This window comes from Pelodiscus sinensis, chromosome 1 (genome assembly GCF_049634645.1).
Source record: "Pelodiscus sinensis isolate JC-2024 chromosome 1, ASM4963464v1, whole genome shotgun sequence".
NCBI classification, from domain to species: domain Eukaryota; kingdom Metazoa; phylum Chordata; order Testudines; family Trionychidae; genus Pelodiscus; species Pelodiscus sinensis.
The window spans coordinates 163208639-163231452 of NC_134711.1; the positions used below are offsets into that span (position 1 = coordinate 163208639).

At 42.5% G+C, this 22814-nt stretch overlaps 1 protein-coding gene across 2 annotated transcripts; it reads right to left on the reverse strand.

Moving 5' to 3' along the window:
* Window positions 1-370: 370 nt before the first annotated feature.
* GJA5 (gap junction protein alpha 5) lies at window positions 371-21358 on the reverse strand. Of its 2 annotated transcripts, none has more exons than XM_006124246.4 (2): window positions 21015-21358; window positions 371-3552 (listed from the first exon to the last, which is right to left on the reverse strand). In XM_006124246.4, the coding sequence occupies exon 2, from the start codon at window positions 3526-3528 to the stop codon at window positions 2419-2421; it is 1110 nt and encodes a 369-aa protein (XP_006124308.2). In that variant the 5' UTR covers window positions 3529-3552; window positions 21015-21358; the 3' UTR covers window positions 371-2418. The 2 variants fall into 2 exon arrangements, with proteins under 2 accessions (XP_006124308.2, XP_006124307.2); XM_006124245.4 differs by lacking the exon at window positions 21015-21358 and adding an exon at window positions 17480-19639.
* Between the last annotated feature and the right edge of the window lie 1456 nt (window positions 21359-22814).

Genomic DNA, 22814 nt, shown 5'->3' on the forward strand with positions numbered 1-22814 from the left:
GAAGAATGGCTGAATCTGGTCCCCAGTGGAAGGCCTCGCATAGCTAGAGTCAGTGCTGTTTGTCTCTAGCTGGCTTCCTGTGTTCCTTCCCTTCTCTGATAAACTAAAGGGGTTTGGGTGTTCCCTTTACTCCACCAGCCAGTAAAACAATAGTTTTCAACATTTATATTTACCATATATTTCCTCCTACCCCCACCCCCCCAGCCTGCCACCTCACAAACACACAGAATTCCAAACAGTGTCTCACATTTGTTTTGGGAATCTCTTTGATCATTGACAGGCTGAAATTGAGATGGAAACACATAGACATTAGCAGCTCATTCTTTCTTAGCTTATTTTTGGCCACATAAGAGGAGAGACATGAACAAAAGGAGATGGAATCAGAACTTTATTAGGACAAAGTAGGCATGGTTGTTTAAAATCTCTTGTTCAGAAGAGCATACATCTTTTCCTGATTAAAAATACATGTACATAAATCACCTACAAACTAATATGTTTTCCTCCTGGTGCATGGGCTGGGAAGTGCACCAAATCATGCATTGTACTGGACTCAGGGAGTGACAATCTTTGTCAACATCAGATATCACAGGATCAGTCCTTTCTTAAATCACTCCAAGCCTTTATCCACACAATTCAACCATTTATAAGCACCTGCACATGTCCAAAAGGATAGGGTAAATGAGAGGGAGTGGGTTGGACTAGGCTAGTTTATCTTCCAAAGACAGAAAGATACATTTAATCTCCTTGCTTCAGTTCTGCAATGACCAGATGAATGGGGGTCAAACTTGGGTTTGGGAACTAGAAACCATCCTAAGTGCTACTTGAACATCCTTGCTTTGGGATCCTTGTTTATCTCATTACCCAGCGTTGCCATAAGATGGTGGCTCAGGGTGGCTTGCATGGTGGAAAGAGTTGAGTTCATTGATTTTTTAACAAATAGTTGCCTGTCATAAGAACTGGCAGACTCAGCAAAGTGACCAAGGGCTGATTGAGTCATGGCGGCTAGACAGTATTCTCAGTCCAAGAGGACCCTTCAGAATAAGGTTGAGCTTCATTGGAAGGGCAGGGTGGAGGAAGCTTGTACAACCACTACCTGTGTGGTACCTCAAGTGTGGATGAACAGAGAGAGAACTTCACTCTCCAGAGCTGTCAGTCTAGCACCATTTCAGTAGAACTAAATGTGCTTAAAACATTTGCTAAAGAGAAAAAAAAATCATGTCTTTCCACAACATAGTCCCTCCTTTTTACCAGTGACATATTTGCTTCCAAGGGAAAATCTATTTATTTTGTTTAAGTGGACTTTCCTCTTGAAACTAGTATAAGTATCTTGTGAAAATTCCTTCAGTGGGTAGTTTGGGTAATATCTCAGGGATGCCAGGCTCTCTCTGCTGGCTTGACCCTGCGATGAAGTTATTTCCATAGTTGGATACCGAGGGACAGGTCTACATGTGAATAACACTTAGCTGGAGTTTATGTACCTTAGGTCTACTACCTGCAGTGTCTATATGGTGCTTGGTTGATTGTAGAAACTTTTCCATCAACTTACTTTAAGCTTCCCATTCCAAGGGAATACTGGAATTGCCAGGACTGTGTTCGGCAATTGATTTAGTGGGTCTTCACTAGACCTGCTAAATCGACCCCTGGCAGATCAGTCACCACAGTGTAGATCCACCATACTGGAGACACAGCCTAAGGCATTTTATTTTGTGAGGAAAACAGATAATTCTTAACTACATCAGATCTTCAAGGGACTACATACATAGTGTCAAAAATTCAAGTAGACTTCATTGCACATTTACTTGGTATAGGCAAGGCAAGGTGGTATAATGTGTCTGGGCACAGGCAGAGAAAAGGAAAGAGAGCGAGCCAAATATAAAGCATTTTGTTCAAAAACCTAGTGTTCTATTACTGCTTTTCTCAGAAAAGGTGTAACTTGATGTGCTTGCAAAGTGGATGTAGCTCCATGTTAAAGCAATTCCAAAGTAACGGCAAGGTGGGCAATGTGTAGCTTAGTGAACTCAATATTAAGCTCAGAGCCAGCCTCACTTTTACAGGAGAGATACAAACTCTGGAGACTTCAGGTCCTGCTCACCAGCATTCCATCTCTGAATAGCAAGTAATGGCAGGTTCTGTAGTCCCTGTAAGTGGTGCCTCTCCATTAAATATGAGGCTGGCTACCATCTGCTGCATTTTCTGCAAATTAAGTGCTGTGTTCAGGCTCCTGGCAAGTTGGGAAAGCTTGCCCCTCGCTGTGCTAAGGCTTGAGAAGTGCTGTCTGGAGCATGGCAGTGCCGTTCACTAAAAAGGAGCAGAGGGTCATCAGAGAGCAGAATGGCAGGAGGAGTTCAAGGCCACGCTGCAGACATTTTGCTTAGTATTGAGGTCTTTCCCTTCCTCTTTGCCCCACCCGGCAACAAGTCACACAGACAGGTCATCTGACCTCGCCTTACTGCTGGCATGGCTGGTCTTGCTGAGCCTGCGTTTCTCATTGAAATAGCCATTGGAGACCTGGTGGGGGGCAGAGTCATTGGGTGCCTCAGGACTCTGTGCATAGTTGATCTGGATAAATTGGCCTTCTCCAGCTGCATCCTCTTGGCTGTGGACCCTCTCAGTGGCAAAGTTGGCCGTGTTCTGCTGAGAGGCCATCTTATTGCTGAAAGGGCTGATGAATTTCCCATTGGGATTGACCAAACATTGATTAAAATCTGGAGGGGGAGTGCAACTTTGAGCCATCTCCACTTGGGTTGCAGGCGCCAATTTGCTAGTCACCATTGTGGGGCTGGGTTTGTAAGATTTAGCACATTTCTCCTTCGCTTTTTTCCACCCCAGGTGGTACAGTTCGGCCAGGCTCAAGAAGAGTGACAACGCTGCCACGGACAGCATGAAGATGATGAAGACATTCTTCTCTGTGGGCCGCGAGACGTAGCAGTTCACGGGGTGAGGACAGGGTTCCCGGTGACAGATGTACAGGGTTTTCAGGAAGATTCCATAGAGGATGTATTGTCCGACGATGAAGGTCACTTCCATAGCAACGCGAATCAAAATGCTGTAGACATAGGTGTTCAGCAAGCTACCCTGGAGTATTATTTTCCCATTTGAATCCTCCCGACTGGAGAACTCTGCCTTCTCTGCTGCAGGATACTCCTGTTGGTGGTAAGAGTCACCGCTACTTCTAATCCCCTTTGCCCTCATTTCTGCCTCCTTTATTTTTCTCTTTTCCTCTATGCGCACCGTGTGCATTGCATGCCCCATGTACACCAGGGAAGGGGTAGAGACGAAAATGACCTGAAGGACCCAGTACCTAATATGAGATATGGGGAAAGCCTTATCATAACAAACATTCTCGCAGCCAGGCTGCCGGGTGTCACACATGAAGTCAGATTGCTCATCTCCCCATGAGGACTCCGCTGCTGTGCCCAGTACCAGCATCCGGAAGACGAAAAGCACAGTTAGCCAGACTTTCCCCACCACAGTGGAATGCTTGTGGACTTCTTCAAGGAATTCGCCCAAGAAGCTCCAGTTATCCATCTCTGCTCAGTGGGACCACAGCCTCTGTGGAAAAAGGACAGAGAGAAAGAGAGAGGTTCTGAGTCAGGTGAGAGGAACTCATGTCCTAAAATCAGAAAATGCTGCATGTGAAAGGCTCGGAAGCTTAGTAAGGAATCTTCTGCGAGGCTGTGTACTGTTACACCCTTCTGAAAGAAACGCCCCTCTGCCCCCATTTCAATGCATTGTAGCCATGTGGGTTCAGCATCTGCCTTTCAGTGTCACTGCTGGAGACAAGATGCCAGCTTAGATTGTTCATTCATCTGTTCTGTTCTGCAGTAGCTTCTATAATGTGCACATTAGTATTAAGATTACAGAGTGTTAACTGGGCTGCTAAACTATCTAGGCTGTACCAGACTTTATTCTTGGTTCAGGAAATATTTGCACTGTGGACTGAGCTTAAATTTATTCTCTATGGCACCTGCATCTCTAAGGTGGTTCTCCTTCTGCTCTATGAATAGCAGAACTATTCGCCTGTGACTCCCCAAATGTACTGATACTTGGGTGAGATTTGAATCCAAAGCTAGGACTGAGCAGTATCCTTGCACTTCCTCTTGCATATGCTGGCCTCTGCTCTAGTCTATTTAGCCTGATTTGACATCAGCTGGAATACTGTGTCCAGTTCTGGGCACCACATTTTGGAAAGAAGTGGACAAGTTGGAGAAAGTTCAGGGAAGATCACCAAAATGATGAAAAGTCTAGAAATCATGACCGATGAGAGAAGATTGAAAAACCTGGCTGTGTTTACTCTGGAAAAGAAAAGACTGAGAGGGGACGTGATAACAGTTTTCAAGTACATAAAAGATTGCTACAAGAAGGAGGGAGAAAAATTGCTTCTTGTCCTAACCTCTGAGGATGGGACAAGAAGCAATGGGTTTAAATTGCAGCAAGGGAAGTTTAGGTTGGACATTAGGAAAAAACTTCCTAACTGAATGGTATAGCATTGGAATAAATTGTCTAGGGAGATTATGGAATCTTCACCATTGTCTAACAAGCTCTTAAAAATATCCAAACACCTGACAGGGATGTCTAGATGGTCTAGATAATATGTAGTCCTGCCATGAGTGCAGGGGACTGGAATGATGATCTCTTGCGGTTCCTTCCAATTCTATGATTTTTATGGTTCCTTTTAAAATGGATTCATCAGTGGCACAGACATACTAGATGTTTGAAATGAATGCAGCAGCATTTTCTTCTGCTGGATTTCATTTCAGAATTGAGTGCCACCATGAAAACAATGTGCAGAACCCTAAACTATATGATTCCATTTTGTTGTTGCTGTGTGTAGTTAATTCCAGCAATTTCAGTCATAAATCATAAACATTTTCTGATCCAGCAATGATCTCAGGTCCGCTTCCAAATCGAAATTCTGATCTTTAATGGTTGTTTCAGAACAGTCCTTTGTCTGATACAGGAATACTACAAAATCTTACCATCAGGACTTGCTATTTTTAAGTTTATAAATCAAAACCGACCATTCAGATTAAAAGAAACCTTCCTCTGATGCGCACCAAGGGACTAAAATATCTATAAAGACCATTAGTTAAGTGATTAGAGAAGAGACATAGAAAGGTGATCTTGTACTGAAAACTCAGGGTTAAGAATTGAGAGGTCTGGGTTCTGGTCTATCCCAGATTCTGCTAGAATTCATCTGGTCAAGTAACTTAATCCCTTTGTCCCTCAAATCCCCATTTGTAATATGGAAATAGTGGTCTTAATTCAGCCTTATTATAACTCTGTATAAACTTAAAAAAACAACAAATAGTCTGGTAGCACTTTAAAGTCTAACAAAACATGTAGATGGTATCATGAGCTTTTGTGGGCACAGCCCACTTCTTCAGCTGTGCCCACAAAAGCTCATAATACCATCTACATGTTTTGTTAGTCTTTAAAGTGCTACCAGACTATTTGTTGTTTTTTTAAGTTTATCCCATACAGACTATCTCGGCTACCTCAGCTTCTGTAACTCTGGAGTAAGAGATGCAAGAAAGATTGATCTGGTCCAATTATATTTACCATACCTACTTACCTTACAGGTAAAGCTCCACAAATCTACTGATATTCACTTTATATCCGTGGGTATCTACATCCACAGATGTGGATGCGGATATCCATAAATAATTTTTACAGATGCAGATACTAATTTTGTATCCATGCAGGGCTCTGCTTACAAGGTTATCATGAGGCAGGCATTTCTGTAGAAACAGTTGTGGTCCCAAGAGCAGAGGTGCGGTAGAATTGGACAATATTTTGATGACAAGAATGCATCTAAAATACTCCTGTAAAGACAAAGTATCTTTCTATCCTAACAGATGGAAAATGTACTAACCACAATGGCAAATACTAAAAATCACCACACAAGGGAAATACTGATGCCACAAAGGTTCAGAAATGTGAGTCTTTTCTAATCATCCTTTGTCTTGTCTATCCGAGCTAATGACTCTTGCTAAGCAAAGATTGTATGGATTCCTTGGAAAGTGGAGTTTCTATTAAATGATGAAAATTTACTGCAGCAATATGTTTGATATTTTACATTCTCAAAAGTTGAAGTACACAGAAGTCAGGGGAGATTTGGTAGGTGGTGTTAATTTCCCCCACTCTGTGTAGGGAATGTTTCAGTGTGAAGAGGGGGCATGCTATAGATGGGAGTGGTTAGAGTAAGTAGATAGGACTCTGGATGATCCAAGATGACACATCTAGTTCCATACTAGACCACTTCAGTAGCCATAATTTAGAGCCACCCTGAGACTGCTCTGAATTATACTAGAGGCTGTTTCAACACCTACCATCCCAGAACTGGAAAAGCAGAGAGGTGGCTTAATTACTTATTCACACCTCACAACTGCATTGGGTGTAAATTTGGTGCCACTGAGGATCTGTGCCACTTCCTCAATTTTCTGACTTTAGTTAATGTAGAGTTTGAATGTTGTATGAAAATGCTATAAGTGGACAAGGGATTAAGTATAGGCTGATCTGTAGGTGATATGAGTTATTTCTATGTATATGGTAACTCCACTGGGAATGAGGCAGAGCTGCAAAAAGATTTCACAAAACTAAGTGATTGGGCAACAAAATGGCAAATGAAATTTAATGTTGATAAAGGTAAAGGAATGCACATTGGAAACAATAATCCCAACTATACATAAAAAATGATGGGGACTAATTTAGCTACAACTACTCAAGAGAGAGATCTTGGAGTCATCGTGGAGAGTTCTCTGAAAATATCCACTCAATGTGCTGTGGCAGTCAAAAAAAAAAAAAAAAAAAAAAAAAGCAAATAGAATGTTATGAATCCTTTAAAAAGGGATACAGAAGATGACAATCTTTTATTGCCTCTATCTAAAGCCATGATACGTCCATCTTGCATACGGCATACAGATGTGGTCATCTTATCTAAAAATAAATAAATAAATTGGCAGTGGAAAAATTTCAAAGGAGGGCAACAAAAATGACGAGAGTTTTGGAATGGGTCCCATATGAAGACAGAGTAAAAAGACTGGGACTTTTTATCTTAGAAAAAGAGGAGATTAAGGACGATATAATAGAGGCCTATAAAATCATAACTGGTGTGGAGAAAGTGAATAAGGAAAAGTTGTTTACTTGTTCCCATAATATAAGAAGTAGGGGGGGGGTCACCAAATGAAATTAATAGGTAGCAAATTTAAAATAAAAAGGAAGTTTTTCTTTCGTGCAGCGCACAGTCAACCTGTGGAACTCCTTGCCAGAGGAGGTTGTGAAGATCAGGACTTGAACAGGGTTAAAAAAAACCTAGATAGATTCATGGAAGTTAGGTCCATCAATGGCTATTAGCCAGGATGGGTAGAAATGGTGTCCCTAGCCTCTGTCAAAGGCTGGGAATGGGTGACAGGAGAAGGATTACTTGATGAATCCCTGTTCTGTTCCCTTCCTCTGGGGCCTCTGGCATCGACCACTGTCCGATGACAGGATATTGGGCTAGCTGGACCTTTGGTTTGACTCATTATGGCCATTCTTATGTTCTTATGATGTGGTACCTACCCTGTTATCTCCTGATAGCTCTGTCAATAGTCCATATTAGCCGGGCATCCAGTGTGCCAAGGAATAGTTGGATGTATGAAATGTTTTTTCTACATGGCATAGTGAACAGAGATTTGGCTGCATACTTTTCCCTCATCTTATGTGTATTCATGTTTTTTGTATTTGCTTGTCTTCCTCCAGGATTATGTCTTTGACAGGGATCGTCCTCTAATTTGAAGCAGATGATACTGCTGATATGATTATATCCTATCAATCCTGGTTGATACTAGTTGACTTTTCTACCTGTCTGCCCTTTTTACTAAGGCAAGAATTTCCAGTGCCCTCTTTTGCAGTGAAGTTTTAAATTCAAATAGTTGGCACTCTGGTCTTCTGTGGACTGGAATCATGGACCTTGCTGAACTTCTCAGCAGCTATGACGGTTTCAGTAACGGTTTCCGATATTTCCAAAGTTCTAAAACTTGTTGCTCAAGTTACAGGACTCTGCAGTTCTAGATATGAATTAAATTTAATAATCTATATCAATGCAAGATTAAGGAGATAAAATATATGAAAAGTCCAGAAAATAATGCAAAGCATTCTTAGAGTAACATTAATTTACCCACATTACACATTCGTAATATTTTCTGTATCTAATTGGACTGTTTAAATACACACCGGACTTTATATACTATGGGTTGAGTCTTCACTAGAAATCAAGTTGTGTTCTTAACTCAAGTAGCTAACATGAGATGAAATTCTACTGAAGACTTGACAGTTTGGAGTTTTAACAGGAATGAGCAGATTGAGGCAAACACTAGGCTCCTTTATAGTCTTTAACGCCACTTTCTAACTAATGAAAATACCATATTGCCTTGTCTTCACTAGGCCTTTACCTTATGGTAGTTAATGCAAGTTAAAAACACCGCTTTTATTTGCAGTGAAGACAAGACCTGTGTGCAGTGTGGCAAGTTAATAATACTGTGAGAATCTTATCTTTTATACTCCTGGGGTGCTGGAATAATTTTTAGAATAAGGGCATTGAAAGCCATTGAATCAAACTGTAAACCCTAGATAATGAAAACCATTTCAAGCCAGGTGTATGGCAACACCCCCCAGTACTCCTAGTCCAGCACCTATGTATACTCCTAAACTGGAGCTAATTGGAGACCCCCATGATCCAATCCCGGTGTGACTCAGCAAAAATACCTCTGCATATCTTTGTGGGGTCCCAGCCCCTGATATCTGGATGACTCAACAAAAGAACTCTGCCTATGTATCAAGAGTTCTGGAATCTCCCACCCTATTACATTGTTACAGTAAATCAACAAACGAGCTGTGTGCAGTCATGAGATCTTGGCAACAGTGGAAGTTCAGCAGAGAAAGTGTACGTGACAAAGACCAGCTGTGTACAAACTGAGGGCCATGCCAGTTGTAATCATCACCTGGAACAGTATTAATGTTAGGGAAAACGAAGTATCAAAGAGGCAGACTACACATGGAATCCAACCAACTTTATGCCTTGCAACAGAAGAATTCTAAGATAAAAATGCTTCAGCAAAAGTAGCACCTGTTAGAACATCAAGCTGGCTTGAGTACAAAGCACTCGTATCTGCTGTCATTTGTGTTACCTTCAAGAGGAGGCAAGTGTTCAAGTTCCTTTATTGAGAGCACATGGCCTGAATGACAGACAGAAACTATTTAGCCAATGTGCACTATGATTTCTTGCTCTCGGTGATGCACTGAGATTGACAGACAAGAAATGGCTTCAGGGAGAGGTTAAGAAATGTACACCAATGAGGTAGGTGGGAGTGGCTGTTGCAGCTATATGAATTTCTGGACTTCACAATGTCCTTCTTCTTCTAAAACTTCCCTCTCCTTCTGCCCTCGAGTAAAGTTGCGAAAAATCTACCAGCTCCCCTCTTTGGAGGACTGGTTGGAAAATCAGCAGCAGTGATATAAATAGCTGAGATCAACACTTCACACTAACTTTTCCCACAAAAAGGTGACAGGAGGACGCTGGCCCGGCAGGATGTTTCTAAAATTAGCAGAGGGACTGATTATAGCAATGCGTCTGCTCCATTTCTCTGGGCTCACTTCTCTCCTTTACATGGCATGGACCCTGATTTGGGCACAGTGACCATGCACATTCAAAGAAACTCTCAGGCAAATATTCATTTGTCTGCTAAAGATCTGTTAATTGGAGATAGAGCAACAAAAGAAAATAGTGGCATGATCTCTCACATATCTGACATTTGGTTGGAGTGAGGTGGAAGTTGTGTGTGTGTGTGTGTGTGAGTGAGAAAAGTGGGGAGTCAGGGAGCTGGACAGTCATACACCAAGTAAGAACTGGCAGAGTGGAACACCTCCCTCTCCCAGCATGCATCTACAGTGGGGGGCAAGGAGTATTTGGTGGAGGAGCTTTGCCCCAGTTGAGAAAACTATTCCCTGTGAGGGCGGGATTTTCAGTTGTTAGGTTACAGCCAGACTCTTGGGCTCCTTTGTTCTGCCTCAGAAGTGAGAATCTGGCCTTTCAAGTCCTGTAGAGGTGCTAATGACTTACAGGCAGTCACCCACAGAGAGCTCTTTTAGATCTCCAGATCCCAAGCTCAGATAAGAACACTTTTCCATAGTGTAGCTTTCATCTGTATCTACTTACATGACACTTTTAAGCCTAAGAACTCCCTGTGAAGAAGGTAGGTGCCATTATCTGCATTATGGAGATGAAGAGAGACTAGGAATGTAAAATCCCATTTAATCAGTTAACTGGTTACATGTTATGTTTAACCAGTTAACTGATTAAACAGGAGCAGGCATGAGGGCCATTCTATCCCACTGGGCTGGAGTGGCCCCCTGCCTGCTATGGCCAGGCTGAGATGGCCCCTGTGCTGCGGACAGTGGGAGCTCCAGCATCACAGGGCTGCTGGCTCCCAGCTCATGCAGGTTCATGGGCAGCTGTCTGCCCCCCCTTCCCTCCGCTGCCACTTCTATCCTCTCCTCCCCACATGAGGCTGCTGACTCCCAGCTTGTCTGGGCTGAGAGCCAGCAGTCCTGTGGGGCTGGAGTAGCTCCCTGCCTGAGGCAAGCATTGGGCTGCTCCTGGGTGGTGATTACCTAGTAACCTGTTACCCATTCACATCCCTAAGAGAGACTGAAGCCCAGATCCTCAAAGGTGTGGATGTGCCTAATTCCCATCACGATGTGGGCCAACATGGGGGCTACGTCTACACTGGCATGATTTTCCGGAAATGCTTTTAACGGAAAAGGTTTTCCGTTAAAAGTATTTCCGGAAAAGCACGTCTAGATTGGCAGGATGCTTTTCCGGAAAAGCACTTTTCGTCATTTTTGCGATCGGGGCTTTTTTGCGGAAAACACTACCGTGCTGTCTACACTGGCCCTTTTCCGGAACAGTTTTCCAGAAAAAGACTTTTGCCCGAACGGGAGCAGCATAGTTTTTCCGGAAAATCACTGATGATTTTACATTAGATCGTCTGTGCTTTTCCGGAAATTCAAGCGGCCAGTGTAGACAGCTGGCAAGTTTTTCCGGAAAAGCGGCTGATTTTCCAGAATAACTTGCCAGTGTAGACACAGCCGGTGTGTTCAAGGACACACACTGAATCAGAAGCAGAGCTGGAGAACAAACCCAGGATCCTGACTCCCAAACCTGCGTACTAATCAATAGACTGGGCCGCTTTTCTCATTGCAGTGAGAGAGCTCTGCTTTAACAGGTCCCATCACAACTTACAGCCCAGGCTCCAACTGGAAGCCGGTGCTCTTTAGGCACTAGGAAGAGCTTCTTTGAGGTGAGCTCCCATTCTGCCATTCCCAGTATATATACTGGACAAGCCAGTAAGGAGCTCATCTCAAAATGGTGTCACTTGTTGCATATTTTACAGGCCACAGATCCAATCAATGCACCAGAAAGGTAGAAGTAATCCTTCCTTTCAGGAATATATATGACCTGCATCCACTGGATGTTGCTCTTCTTCAGTGCCAGAGTCTGAATTGGAAGGCTTCTCTCATCTGTGTAGTTAATCTACCTTCCCAAATGGCAAGTAGCTAGTTCATCCTGTCGACCTAGGATTGTCTACATGGGGAATTAGGTTGGTTTAACTGCGTAATTCAAGGGTGTGGCTTTGTCATACTCCTGAGTGATGTAGTAAATTTCTAGTGTAAACGAAGCCTTTTTGGGGAATATAGACACATCATGTTATAATAAGAGTGGCATTTCAGGAAAGTGAGAATGCACCTTTTGTTGCCCCTTAAAATTCAGGAGGCTTCTCTCAGTTGGAGCTCAAAGTGGTACTGAAACCTAACACAGCACTGTGTGATTGTGATGGTTTGGATCAGAGAAGTCCCCTTGGGGTTGTCACCTGGTGTGCTGATCAAGCCATTGAGCCTGCCTTCACTACCCTGTCCTACTGGTCCAGAAGCTCTGGTCTCCCCTAGCTAAGGCACAGAGTTGGGGATACCACCCTCTGACAGAGCAACACAGATGCTGAATCAATTCAGCTCTCAAAGGATTCAGCTATAGGGCCATTAACTGCACCCAGGAACCCAACCTTCCCCCAAAATCCATCTTATTCTGTGTAAAAGTTTTAAACAGAGAAAGTTCATAAAGTCAGCCCTCTTTATCAATTAAAGAGATATGTGGTTGCATAGGTAACAATTATTTACACTGGGCTTGATAATAAACAAGTGTTTTATTACATATGAAAGGTAGGATTTAAGGCAATGCAAGTGAAAACAGACAGATCAAAGTAAATTGCTAAACCAAAATAAACAAGACAGCTAATCCTAATCCACTAAGAAACTTTTGTTGCATGCAAATTCTTACCCTAACAATTGTTCTAACTATCTCTTTCACAAGCTAGGCAGCCTCTTAGCTTAGGCCCAGTCCTTACTCCATTCCGTCTTAATGTTTCCAGCAGGCATCTTAGGTGGCAAGAGAGGATCTTCTGACATCTGGTAACTGCCCCTATTGTTTGGTTTTCCCCTCTTATATCCCTTTTGCCCGAGGTGGGAATTCTTTGTGCTCAGTTCATATTTTTCTAACCTTGAATGGAAAATACCAGATCCAACATGGGTTCCAGAGTCAGCTGGCCTGGGCATATGTCTTTATAGGACTAATCACAGTTTGGGCTTTCAGGAAAAAAAAAAACATTCACAGATCATTGACTTGATCGCTGAAGCATCAAGTTCCTGAAGTATCTGGCTTTCCTAGATATAATGTTCGGGCTAATAAAAACAGGTTTCCACTTAATATTTCTAACTTCACATATAAGGAAGATACATGCACATTTTAAAATGGCATGTTACATTTTGCATAAAGTGTCTTTGAGTTATGCATATTCATAAGCCAGTTTCCATAAAGCATGGGGGAATGTGACAGTTTTACTCAAGCAATGTCTTCTAGATTCCCCCTCCGGTGTTCAGGTTTGGTTATGTGGTCTTCCTTACCAAGGCATGCAATGAAACAGGCCGGTTGCCCGACTTTGTGCCAATGGTCAGATCTGTGCATAGATCTTGAGCAGCCTGCCTTTCAAACCCTCTTGCTTAATAGAGTGGACTTGCAGGTTTACTCAGGTTCTTCTCCAGGCCTTTTGGCCAGGCTTGTGTGTATGCCAGATGCCTCCCCACTCTCTTAGTCCCCCTTCTAAGTTCACTGAGATTTGCATGAGGATCACACTGTCTGGACCCTCTGCGTGCAGTTGCGCAAAGCTTATTATTCCTTCTTTGATGAAGTAAGTGTCCTTTCCCACACTCTAAATGGGGAAAATCTCAAGAGTTCACCAAATAAAGCGAATGAGAAGATAAGGGATTTAAATTAGTTCTCAGCCACTGAACACAGACACATACAAGGCAATATTTGAATCTGAAGAGTTGGTTGAAGTTTTAAACTCTTCCTGTTGCAGAGTTAAATGGTGCTGAATATTATTGTTTGGTCTGTGGAACCTGATGCTTTCTGTTCTTGATCAGTGTAGAATCATGCATTAATACAGGCAAATATTTGGAGGCAAACTCAGCCCTGGTGTGGCCAAGCTGAATTCAGTGGAGTAACATCAAGACTGAATTTGGCCCATAATGTTTTAAAACTTTCATTTAAAAGAAAGTCAAATTACAGCATTAATAAGGCCTGCTATTGGCCCGTACTGAGCACCTTCAGAGTCCCTGAGGATGCTTTCAACATGTGCAGGAGTGGGCCCCTAATTTGCAGAAGGAATGCAGTAGATAAAATAAAACCAGACTTTAGTAAGCTAAATAAAGTATGTGATACAGCACTGTGTAAGCTTTTACTCGAAACCTTAGTTTATTTTGATGTAAGCAGCGCTGCTATATGGACCAAAAATTAGTGAAAGGAAATTAGACAAAGTGAAACAATCACTGTTTGCAGAGGGGGGTAGAGGTGTCCAGTGCAAATCCTTTTTCTTCTTCCCCTACAAAACCTCTGAAATTCTCACCTCCATCTCAGTCCTGAGTGCTAAAATATTGGACCATGTTAGCTCTCAACAGAAGTGATGATGAGTAGCAGATTTGGACAGTTATTTACATTGAGAACAAAGTCCAGATGCAATTTGTGGGTGGGTTTATTTTGTATGATGTGTGTGTAACCCCCCCCCCCACACACACGTTTAAGGCACCTTATTAAGGTTGCAAAGTCAACCACTCTAAAGTTAGGCAGTCCTTGTAATAAAGTTACCTGTGCATCCTTCATTCGGCCCTCTTGTGTATATGCATTATAATACTCTCTGTAATTACATGATCACATATTATGAGTTCCACATGACCTCTGCTTCCTTCAGTGCTTGGGATGGATAGTACTTACTGAATGAGCAGCTATTTGGGATTTTGTTTTATCCTCCTTGTTCAGTGAATGGTCATAGGCCTTATTTTATTACACATTATTCAAATCCTGCTCTGAAGCCAGAATTATTGAGGCCTTTTCCATAGTGCTCATCATTATAGTTTTGAGTGCTTCACAAACACTGAGGAGTGTCTCCACACCATTCCTGTGAGGTGAAAGGGTAATATTATCCTCATTTGACAGATGGGGAATGGCACTACAGAGAGATTAAGGCCAAAAGGACCCTCTAATCTTGGGCTCCCAATTTGAGAAATGTAGAACCTACTTTTTCTGAGTACCTAGGTTACATAACACATTGCATAGGTTCAAAGCATAGTTTCCATTGACTGCAGTTGCTTTAACTGTGTATGCTCAGTGCCTCAAAAGAGAGAGCCACAAGTTGGAGACCCAGAAAATGAAGATTCCAGAAATAGTGACCATGTGTGAAAAGTCTGGTTGAAGTGACTTTTCTAGCACTGCATGATAGAATCTTTGTGGCAGAAACAAGCATAGAATCCAATTCTCCAGGGCAGTATTCATGTGCCTTAGCCATGAGACTGCCCTTTTTGATTCTGTCGTCCCCTAACTTATTTACCACACACCTCTGGTTTCTGCATCAAATAAAGCAGGTGTCTTCCAAACACCACCTTCCCTCCATACACCACCCTGTAACATCTCCCTCCTATGCTCTGAGTGAGGAAGGGAGCTTCTTTTCCTGGATGAAAAATGAAATTTCAGAGGAACAATTTCAAATGGTTCAGCTCTCAGGACATGTCAGTAAGAGCATAGTCTCAACGATACCTTACGAAGAGGGCCAGGAGTACCCATGTGGCAAAGTTCTCTCTAGTTCCTCCATGAGGAGAGGTTGACCCCTTATTAATTTACTGGCAGGCAGTTTTTAATATCTACATACTCATTACTCATTGTAAGGGCTATAAGTACTCCCCTTTTCCCCAGGAAAGATCTGATGTGCAGAATGTTGTTCACAACAATTTCTGTTTTCTATCAGTAGCTGAAAATTGATTTCTTTCCCTCTCTATACATTTTGTTCCCAAAGATCGAAGCTTGCCTGGTGTCTCCTAAGGGCCATTTCTAATTTTAAGACTTTATCCTCATGCTTCACACAGCAACACCCGAGGCGTGCCACATATGCTCTGAAATGCGCTCCAGGCCGACCATGCTGGACTGCTGAATTACTATTTCTGTTCGTCTAGTTTCAATACACTGAGATAAGTCAGAAAATGAGGCCAAATAAGCAGAAAGTGTGAAATCTGTGTGAAAGTCAAAAAAAGGAAAAGGGTTGGAGTAGGAAGTCCTGAATTTTCTGGTAGGCTTCAGATTCCTTCTAGCCAAGCACTGGAATTCACATCCCAAAGTATTGGGAGACAATATAACATAGAGAGGGAAAAAATAGCTGATGCTTATAAGTTGCAGAAATGTTTAGCATAGTTCCCAAGTGAACAGAGCTTCAGAGAATCAGACCAGCTTTTTAAACTCTGATCCCTCGGGAATTCTCTCAAACTAGCAGATTCAAAAGATGGGAGGAAAAGTGTTGGCTCTCTCCTCTGCGGTGGGAATTTTAGAAAAAGAGCAAATATATAGTTACTTGGCTTATACTGAACATGTAGCAACAGGGAAGAGCTGTTTAACTTATGCCCATACATACACAAACATGCTCACACTCCCCCTCCACTCTTTATTCACCAATTTAGGACAGAATAGCCCATAGCAATACACATCTCCCATGCATGCTGCCCCACCAATGTACTTCACTCTTAACCTATAGAAACCCCATTGTTTAGTAGTGAGAGAGGAGCTCAGTTGCTGTAGCCCATTCCATTTAAGGATGTCTCTTCTGAGTTTTGCCAACAAATTGTTGATTTAGTCCTTTGCAGTGTGGTTATTTATCCTCTATCAGTTGGACTGCGACCCCTACTCAATTTAGCGGCCCATTGACCTGCCTTCAGAGTGTTGAAAAATCCACTAGGGACTTCACTGTTGCTGTATTGACTTTATGTGGAAGGTGCTCAGATATTATAACTAGCTAGAATGAGATTAAATAGGGTCACTAGAGCCTTTGACTGGATTGGACCCAGCAATTAGGAAATGAAAGGCTCTGTCTCCCATGACAAGTCCTGCCACTAGCTTTCCCCCAGTGGGAAGGATAAAGGCAACAATTTCAAATTGGTTATGCGTTGAAATCTATTACTGATACAATGAATGCTCAATATTGAAAGGTAAACACAATAAAAAAAAAACCAGGAGATAGTTGGGAGAAAAGTTTTAGAAAAGCTGTTAGTGAGAATGGAAAGTGCTGAGTGTTTGTAGGGCTTTATAGTTATCAGTTTTTAACGGGGCTTGCTGGGATTAGGATGTGAACCAAGAGGAAGTTCAAAGAACAAAGGGCTCACAACCCTGAGACTCAGTTACTGCACATCGCACACAGTACATGTGATAAGGAGACTTTAAAGAGGTGGCACTGTACATTTCCATTGCTCTCCCTAGGAATGTTGGGCAACATTCTCAAGCTCCATGTAATAGCCGAGCTGGGATGTGACACCCGCAAGGAAATGAAACAGGCAAATTTTTTAAACCATTCAGCATGCACAAGAAGAAAGCTGCTTCGCAATTTACCGAGTGAAACATTTATACACTGCACCCCTTCAATCACACAGCGTTTCCTCCACCCCCTGCCTCAGGGACAGCTTCACTAAAACCAGAGGTTAACTTTAACCATGCTGCAGTCTGCACATTTCACTGTAAGGAGGCTATTTGGTACTTTCATTCTACCTCATTGAGAGCTATCCCAGCGTGCTGCCAACAGGTTCCTCTGTAACTTCTGAAGTTTCTTGTAGTGGAAGGAGTTAAATTTTCAGAATGCCTATTAATTGTCCTCCTTACTGTTGTGTGAATGTTCTAGAAATAAATGGATAACTAGTCTATGTGTGTCCAAGTTCTTATTCTTTTTATGGATATCCTTATCTTCACCCTCCCCCCCACCTACACACACACCATTTCCCCTTGACTCTAGCAATGTGACTTCCCCTTGATATTTCTGCAGCTGTATGCTTTTTTGTAAATGACATTTTTACCTACCTGATGCTTGGTATCTCTTCTCTGGTCTCCTCCTCCTTCCCAGGTTCCTTCTTCTTTTTCTTCTTTTCAGTTGTTTGTTCTGTACTCCTTTTATCTTTCTGTCTCAGTTCCCCTTCTTCTCCACCCACTTTCTCTGTCTGTCTCTCATTTGGTTCCCCCCACCCTCTTTCTGCCTTTCTTCCTCTTTCTCTCCACCTACTCCCTTTTTATTTCTTTCCACTGTTCCTCTCTGTCTCCTCCCCACTATCTCCCCCCACTTTTTCTCTGTCCGTCACACTTTCTCTCAAATCCAGTTATTCATGTTTTTGCTTCTTTAAAAAAATATCAATTCACTGTGTTTTCTGCCATTCTTGGACTTTCTCTGTCACAGTGTTCTGTTCCTCCCTGTGATCACGCTGCACTGACTGCTAGCTTCTCACTGTCCCGTCCAATTGCCAATATACATAGCTCATACACCTCCTCTCTTAGATAACAAGCCCTGGTTTCAAACCTTCCTTTAAATTAAAAGAGACGGGGCTGCCCCCTCGTTTATCCCAACCACAGCCAACGAAGTTCCTGTGGTATGCAAACTAAAGGGAGTGCAAGGCTGGGAGGTAGTTTCTGACTTCTTTATTAAAGCCCAGCCAATCAAAGCTGAGTTCCCACGGTGCAGAAGGGTCTTTTATTTAGCCAAGGATGCCTCACACACAAGAAAAACAAAATAAACATTCTAAATATAAATACATGCACAGCTCCAAAAGTTAAACCCCAAATACAGTGTGCTTCATTTGGAGCACAGGAATGGGAAATGCCATATCCACCCAGTCCTATGGCTGAGCACTCCACAATACCATCCATGGCCATTTCCAGATATGCCAGTGGATGGGGCAAGAAACCTCTTTATGGACAAATACGAAATGATTTGCCCACAGGGGACATGTCTTCCTAACCCCCTTCACATAGAGGTTGCTATATGTCCTATAGCTTGAGAGTTTATATCCCTTCTAAAAATGCTTTCTTCATAGCTAATGTTGGCTGAGCTCATCATTACCCATACTCATGTCTAATCCCATCGTTCATTTCTATTTAACACTTGGCCTCAGTGTTGAGAACAAATGCTGAGATTCCAGCCAGTCTGAGCTATGGCTGTTGACAGAAAACAAAGCTGACGAATGTGTGATTTGGGCTTTGGCGAAAGACTCTACTCTGCACAACGGTGTGACCATACACTTTCTCTGGTGGCCTTCCCTCCCTATAGTCAGCCCACATATAGTCAGAAGTAGTTCTTTATAAATTCAAAGTGATCCGTAGCTGCTGACCATATCAGCTAACAGAGATCAAGTCATTTGAGAAGTGAAGGTGTTCTCATGAACTGAGTGCAGGACCAAGAACCAGGAACTCCTAAACTCTAATTCCATCTCCAACATTGATTTCCTGGGTGTCCTTCAGCAGTAAATCTTAAGTCTTGGTACCACATGCCCTATGTAATAGAAATTGATAATTCTCTATAGGTTTTTTGAACCTTTGTATAGGAATGAATGGAAAGTTTTATACTTGCTACGGAATTCTATTGTATGGACCAAACAAACAAAAGCAAACCAACCAACAATCTGTAGAAAGGAGAATATTACATTCTTCAGGTTATTTAGAATAATTTCTCTAGAACCTTATTCAATTTCTATAGAGCCCTGTTATCCCTATGAATTTTAATAGGATTTTTCCATAAAGGCACATCCATAAAATGATAATACAGACCTACCTGACCACGGTGACTTTAGGGGTGATTTGTTAATGCTTGTAAAGTGGTTTCAGTTTGCTAGAGAGGTGCAAAGTGGTGTTGTGATGGTGATGAAGCTACCTCCGTCCCTGCCCCTTGTGATACTTTGCTCTATACCCAAAGTATTCAGATCTGATTTTCCTGGTTTAGGCCATTGATTTGCTTGCTCTAAGACTGAGCCATAAGGTATCTGCACGCCTAGATAAGATCTTGTTCAGTTGAGTGACTACAGGGAGTTTCTATGGGGCTACATATATGCGTGTGTGTGTTGTGTGTGGTATGGGACTGGTCCTGGCCCTGTCTCAATAAACCTGGGTTCGGGGTGTTTGCTGCATGGCTTGGAAGTGGGATTTTAAGGCATGTGTGCATAAGGCATGCTCTGTGGTACCTTCTACATAGACCTTGTATTTAGCACAGGCCTCATCTGTAGTTAATATAATTCTCCTCCCCGTAGAGTTCCAGTAAGCCGACTAAACCAATAAAAAGTCTGGTTCCATTTGAAAAGGTGTGTGAGCACACAGTATAGGCGAGAATGTGCATTGGAAGGTGGTGCACCACATAAAGGAAATGCTCTGTGAAGACTGCGCTCTTTTGGGAAGGCTGTTTTGTGCAGGGGTATGTGCTTTCTTGACAGCCTGGCAGTTTTGAAAGGCCGGAGCAGGGGAGGTTAAGTAGTTTTCTGAGGCTGTTTGCAGGGAAGAGAGGAGGCCCATTACACGAGAGGAATGTATCCTCTAGCTTTTCTACACAAGTGGAATTTAGAAAAACAAATCTAACCAGGGCTTTCTCTGATGGCAGCAGTAGCACTTGGAGGAACCTTTCTGTAGCCATGGCTCACATGGCCTCACCATTAAACCTGATCTTCAATGTGATAACAGTGCAGGAATCCAGTGGAGCTTTGTCTACACTAGGACAGTGAAACCAGCAATGTTAGACAGGTGCCGTTTTTCCCCTAAAGTTCCCTTGTGTAGAGGTGACAAAGGGAGAGCTTCCTTGCCGTAGACCCTCAGTTGTGAAGGAATCTTCTGCCCCAAAATATGGTTCCTAAGGGTGAACTGTGCCTCTGAACACTGCAGCAGTGTGTGATGATAAAACCCTGAGAGCCAAGTGAGCCATGTTTTTGTAGTCACATATTCTTTTAGTATAAAATCTTAAATGTTTTCAATGTAGTAAGATGTTTTTCACCAGAATCTCTCTCAGTCCCAGATAGACACAGTGAAAAAAGATGAGGCACAAGAATGTCAGTTTCATTTGAATTCTGAAACAAAGTTTTGAAGAGTAAAAAATCAGGGCAGATTTCCCTCTCCGTAAGTCAGAAGCGAAAATAAATGAAATGAAATGAAGAGTTAGCTGCGAGCCTTGTGTTAGATGTAACAAAGAATTGAATTGCATCATCTGTTGCTGCCAGTTCTACTTACTACCTTACACCTCCTTAGCATCTCAGAGCATCTCAAAGCAATTTGGAAGCATGAGTTTAGTGAAGCCTCACAGCAGGCCTATGAAGATGACAGTTGTCCCCATTTTAGAAATGGGGAAACTGAGTCCGGGAAGGACTAAGTGATTTGTCCAGGGCTTCAGCAAGTCATTTGTAGAGCCAAGATAGCTGAATCCAGGAGTCTTGCCTGCTTATCCCTGACTGTAGCTACCAGACACCACTCACTCTCTGTCTTCTAAATATGCACTCTCTGGTTAAATCAATAACCATCTCACACAAGCATGTTATTTCAATATAATAATTAATAATAATAAATAATGAAGAAGATAATAAAAAACTATTACCTCTTTCTGCTGATTCTGGACAGGTGTGGGGGAGCAACACACAATGCAGGGGGGTGAAGGTTACTAGTAGTTTTGGCACTGATTCTAGGGCAGGCAAGAACCCATCTCTCTGCTAGTGCTCAGTGCTCAGTAGGGCTCCTTGTCTGAGGGAGGCCCCTTATAATGGGGCAAACAAACCCCAGACAGCTCCTGGAATATAGCCACTTGTAGACTGAAACTAGCTGACTGGCTGGAGAATCCCTAAAGCTTGAAGGAAATAAGCTGGGGGTTCCCAGCTCCTGTGCTCTGCCTGACATACACTGGCAGCTGTCTGACTATTGCTCTTTTAAAGAGTCGTCCTGGATTGGGATATAAATGTGATCTTACGCAGGCTGTATTGTCAGCAGCGACTTGGCCCCAGTTCAGCTCTTCCTCTGGCTCCCAGCTACTCTATTTTTAATGAAGGATTTGGGGCTATTAGAAAGGAAGTCAAATTGTTTTAGGAAAACAATAGCAAAGCAACTAAAAGTTTATTAGCTTCCTCCCCAGGGCCTGGAACCAGCTTGTCAAATTACTAAAAAGATGGCAGAGCTATTTATTTGAAAGGCTCACGACAAGCCTCACAGTTTCATTCCTGTTTATGTCTTTGTGAAAACACAGGAAAGTAAAAAAATATATATATCTAAAAGGAGCAGAGGTTTCTAGTCTGTGAAAAGTGCAAGTAGAATTTTAGGGTGGGTGACTCAGGGAGGCTGTTACAGCATGGGATTTTCATGATAAAGTGAAGGTGCATCCACACTTTTCCAAGATATCACCAGAAAAATCTCCTTACTGGTTGAAATCTTCCATACTAAGTTTTAGCCCAGGCTATGCTTTTATGTGAAAGTTGGGGAGTGGTACTCAGCCACTTTGAGCTATGCAAAGGAAAAAAATACAGCAGGAGGAAGACGGGGCTTCCGAAAGAGCACGTCTGCTCTTCCGCAAAAAATGTCACAAGAGCAGACGCATTCCCTGGACGCGGCAGAGTTTTTTCGGGATAACTTTAGTATCCCGGAAAAACTCTGTAGTCTTGATATAGCCTAAGCCAAGACAGCTACAACATTCTAACACTCCCAACCTCTGAGCAGCTCAAAAAGCAGGGATTTAAAATTCCATTGCTCTCTGAAGTCTCAGACAATATTCAGCCCTGGGTCAGAGAGACACATTTAAGGTGTGAGCCTGCTAGGGCTAGATGTCCCTGCTATGATTCATAAGAGAGCTGTGTGATTAAATGATCTCTGGAAGATCCTAAGATACTGTCTGTCAAAACTGCAACCTCTTGATATGCAGAAAAGGCATCTTCCTAGAGGTTTAAAAGTATATTTACAGTGTCTGTCACTTTGAGCTCTTTACATCTTTTAAAGTCATGGTCCATCAGAGCATTCCCATTCAGCAAAGCCCTTACATAGAATCATAATCATGCACATGCTTAACTTTGTAGACATATTTACATCCCATTGAATTCAGTGAGGCTTAAACACTTGTTTCTAGGCAAGCACCTGCCTAAGTGCAATGCTGACGCAGGCCCGAAGACAGCCTGTTTTATTGGCAGGGGGTTATGGCAGATATAAGCTCTTCACAAATATTTTAAAAATATCTTTGGTCTAAAATGTGCTGCAAGCAAAACACCAGATAGTGTTTGTTAGGGTAAATGTTTTAGATGCGTTGTTTGGAGTAACCCGTGTAACTTATTCATAACCTAGTCACTTACAAGTAGTCACCCCAGGCTTCTGGCTTTGAAACCTGTATGCTGCAGCCAAACACCAGCAGGTATTCTTGTCA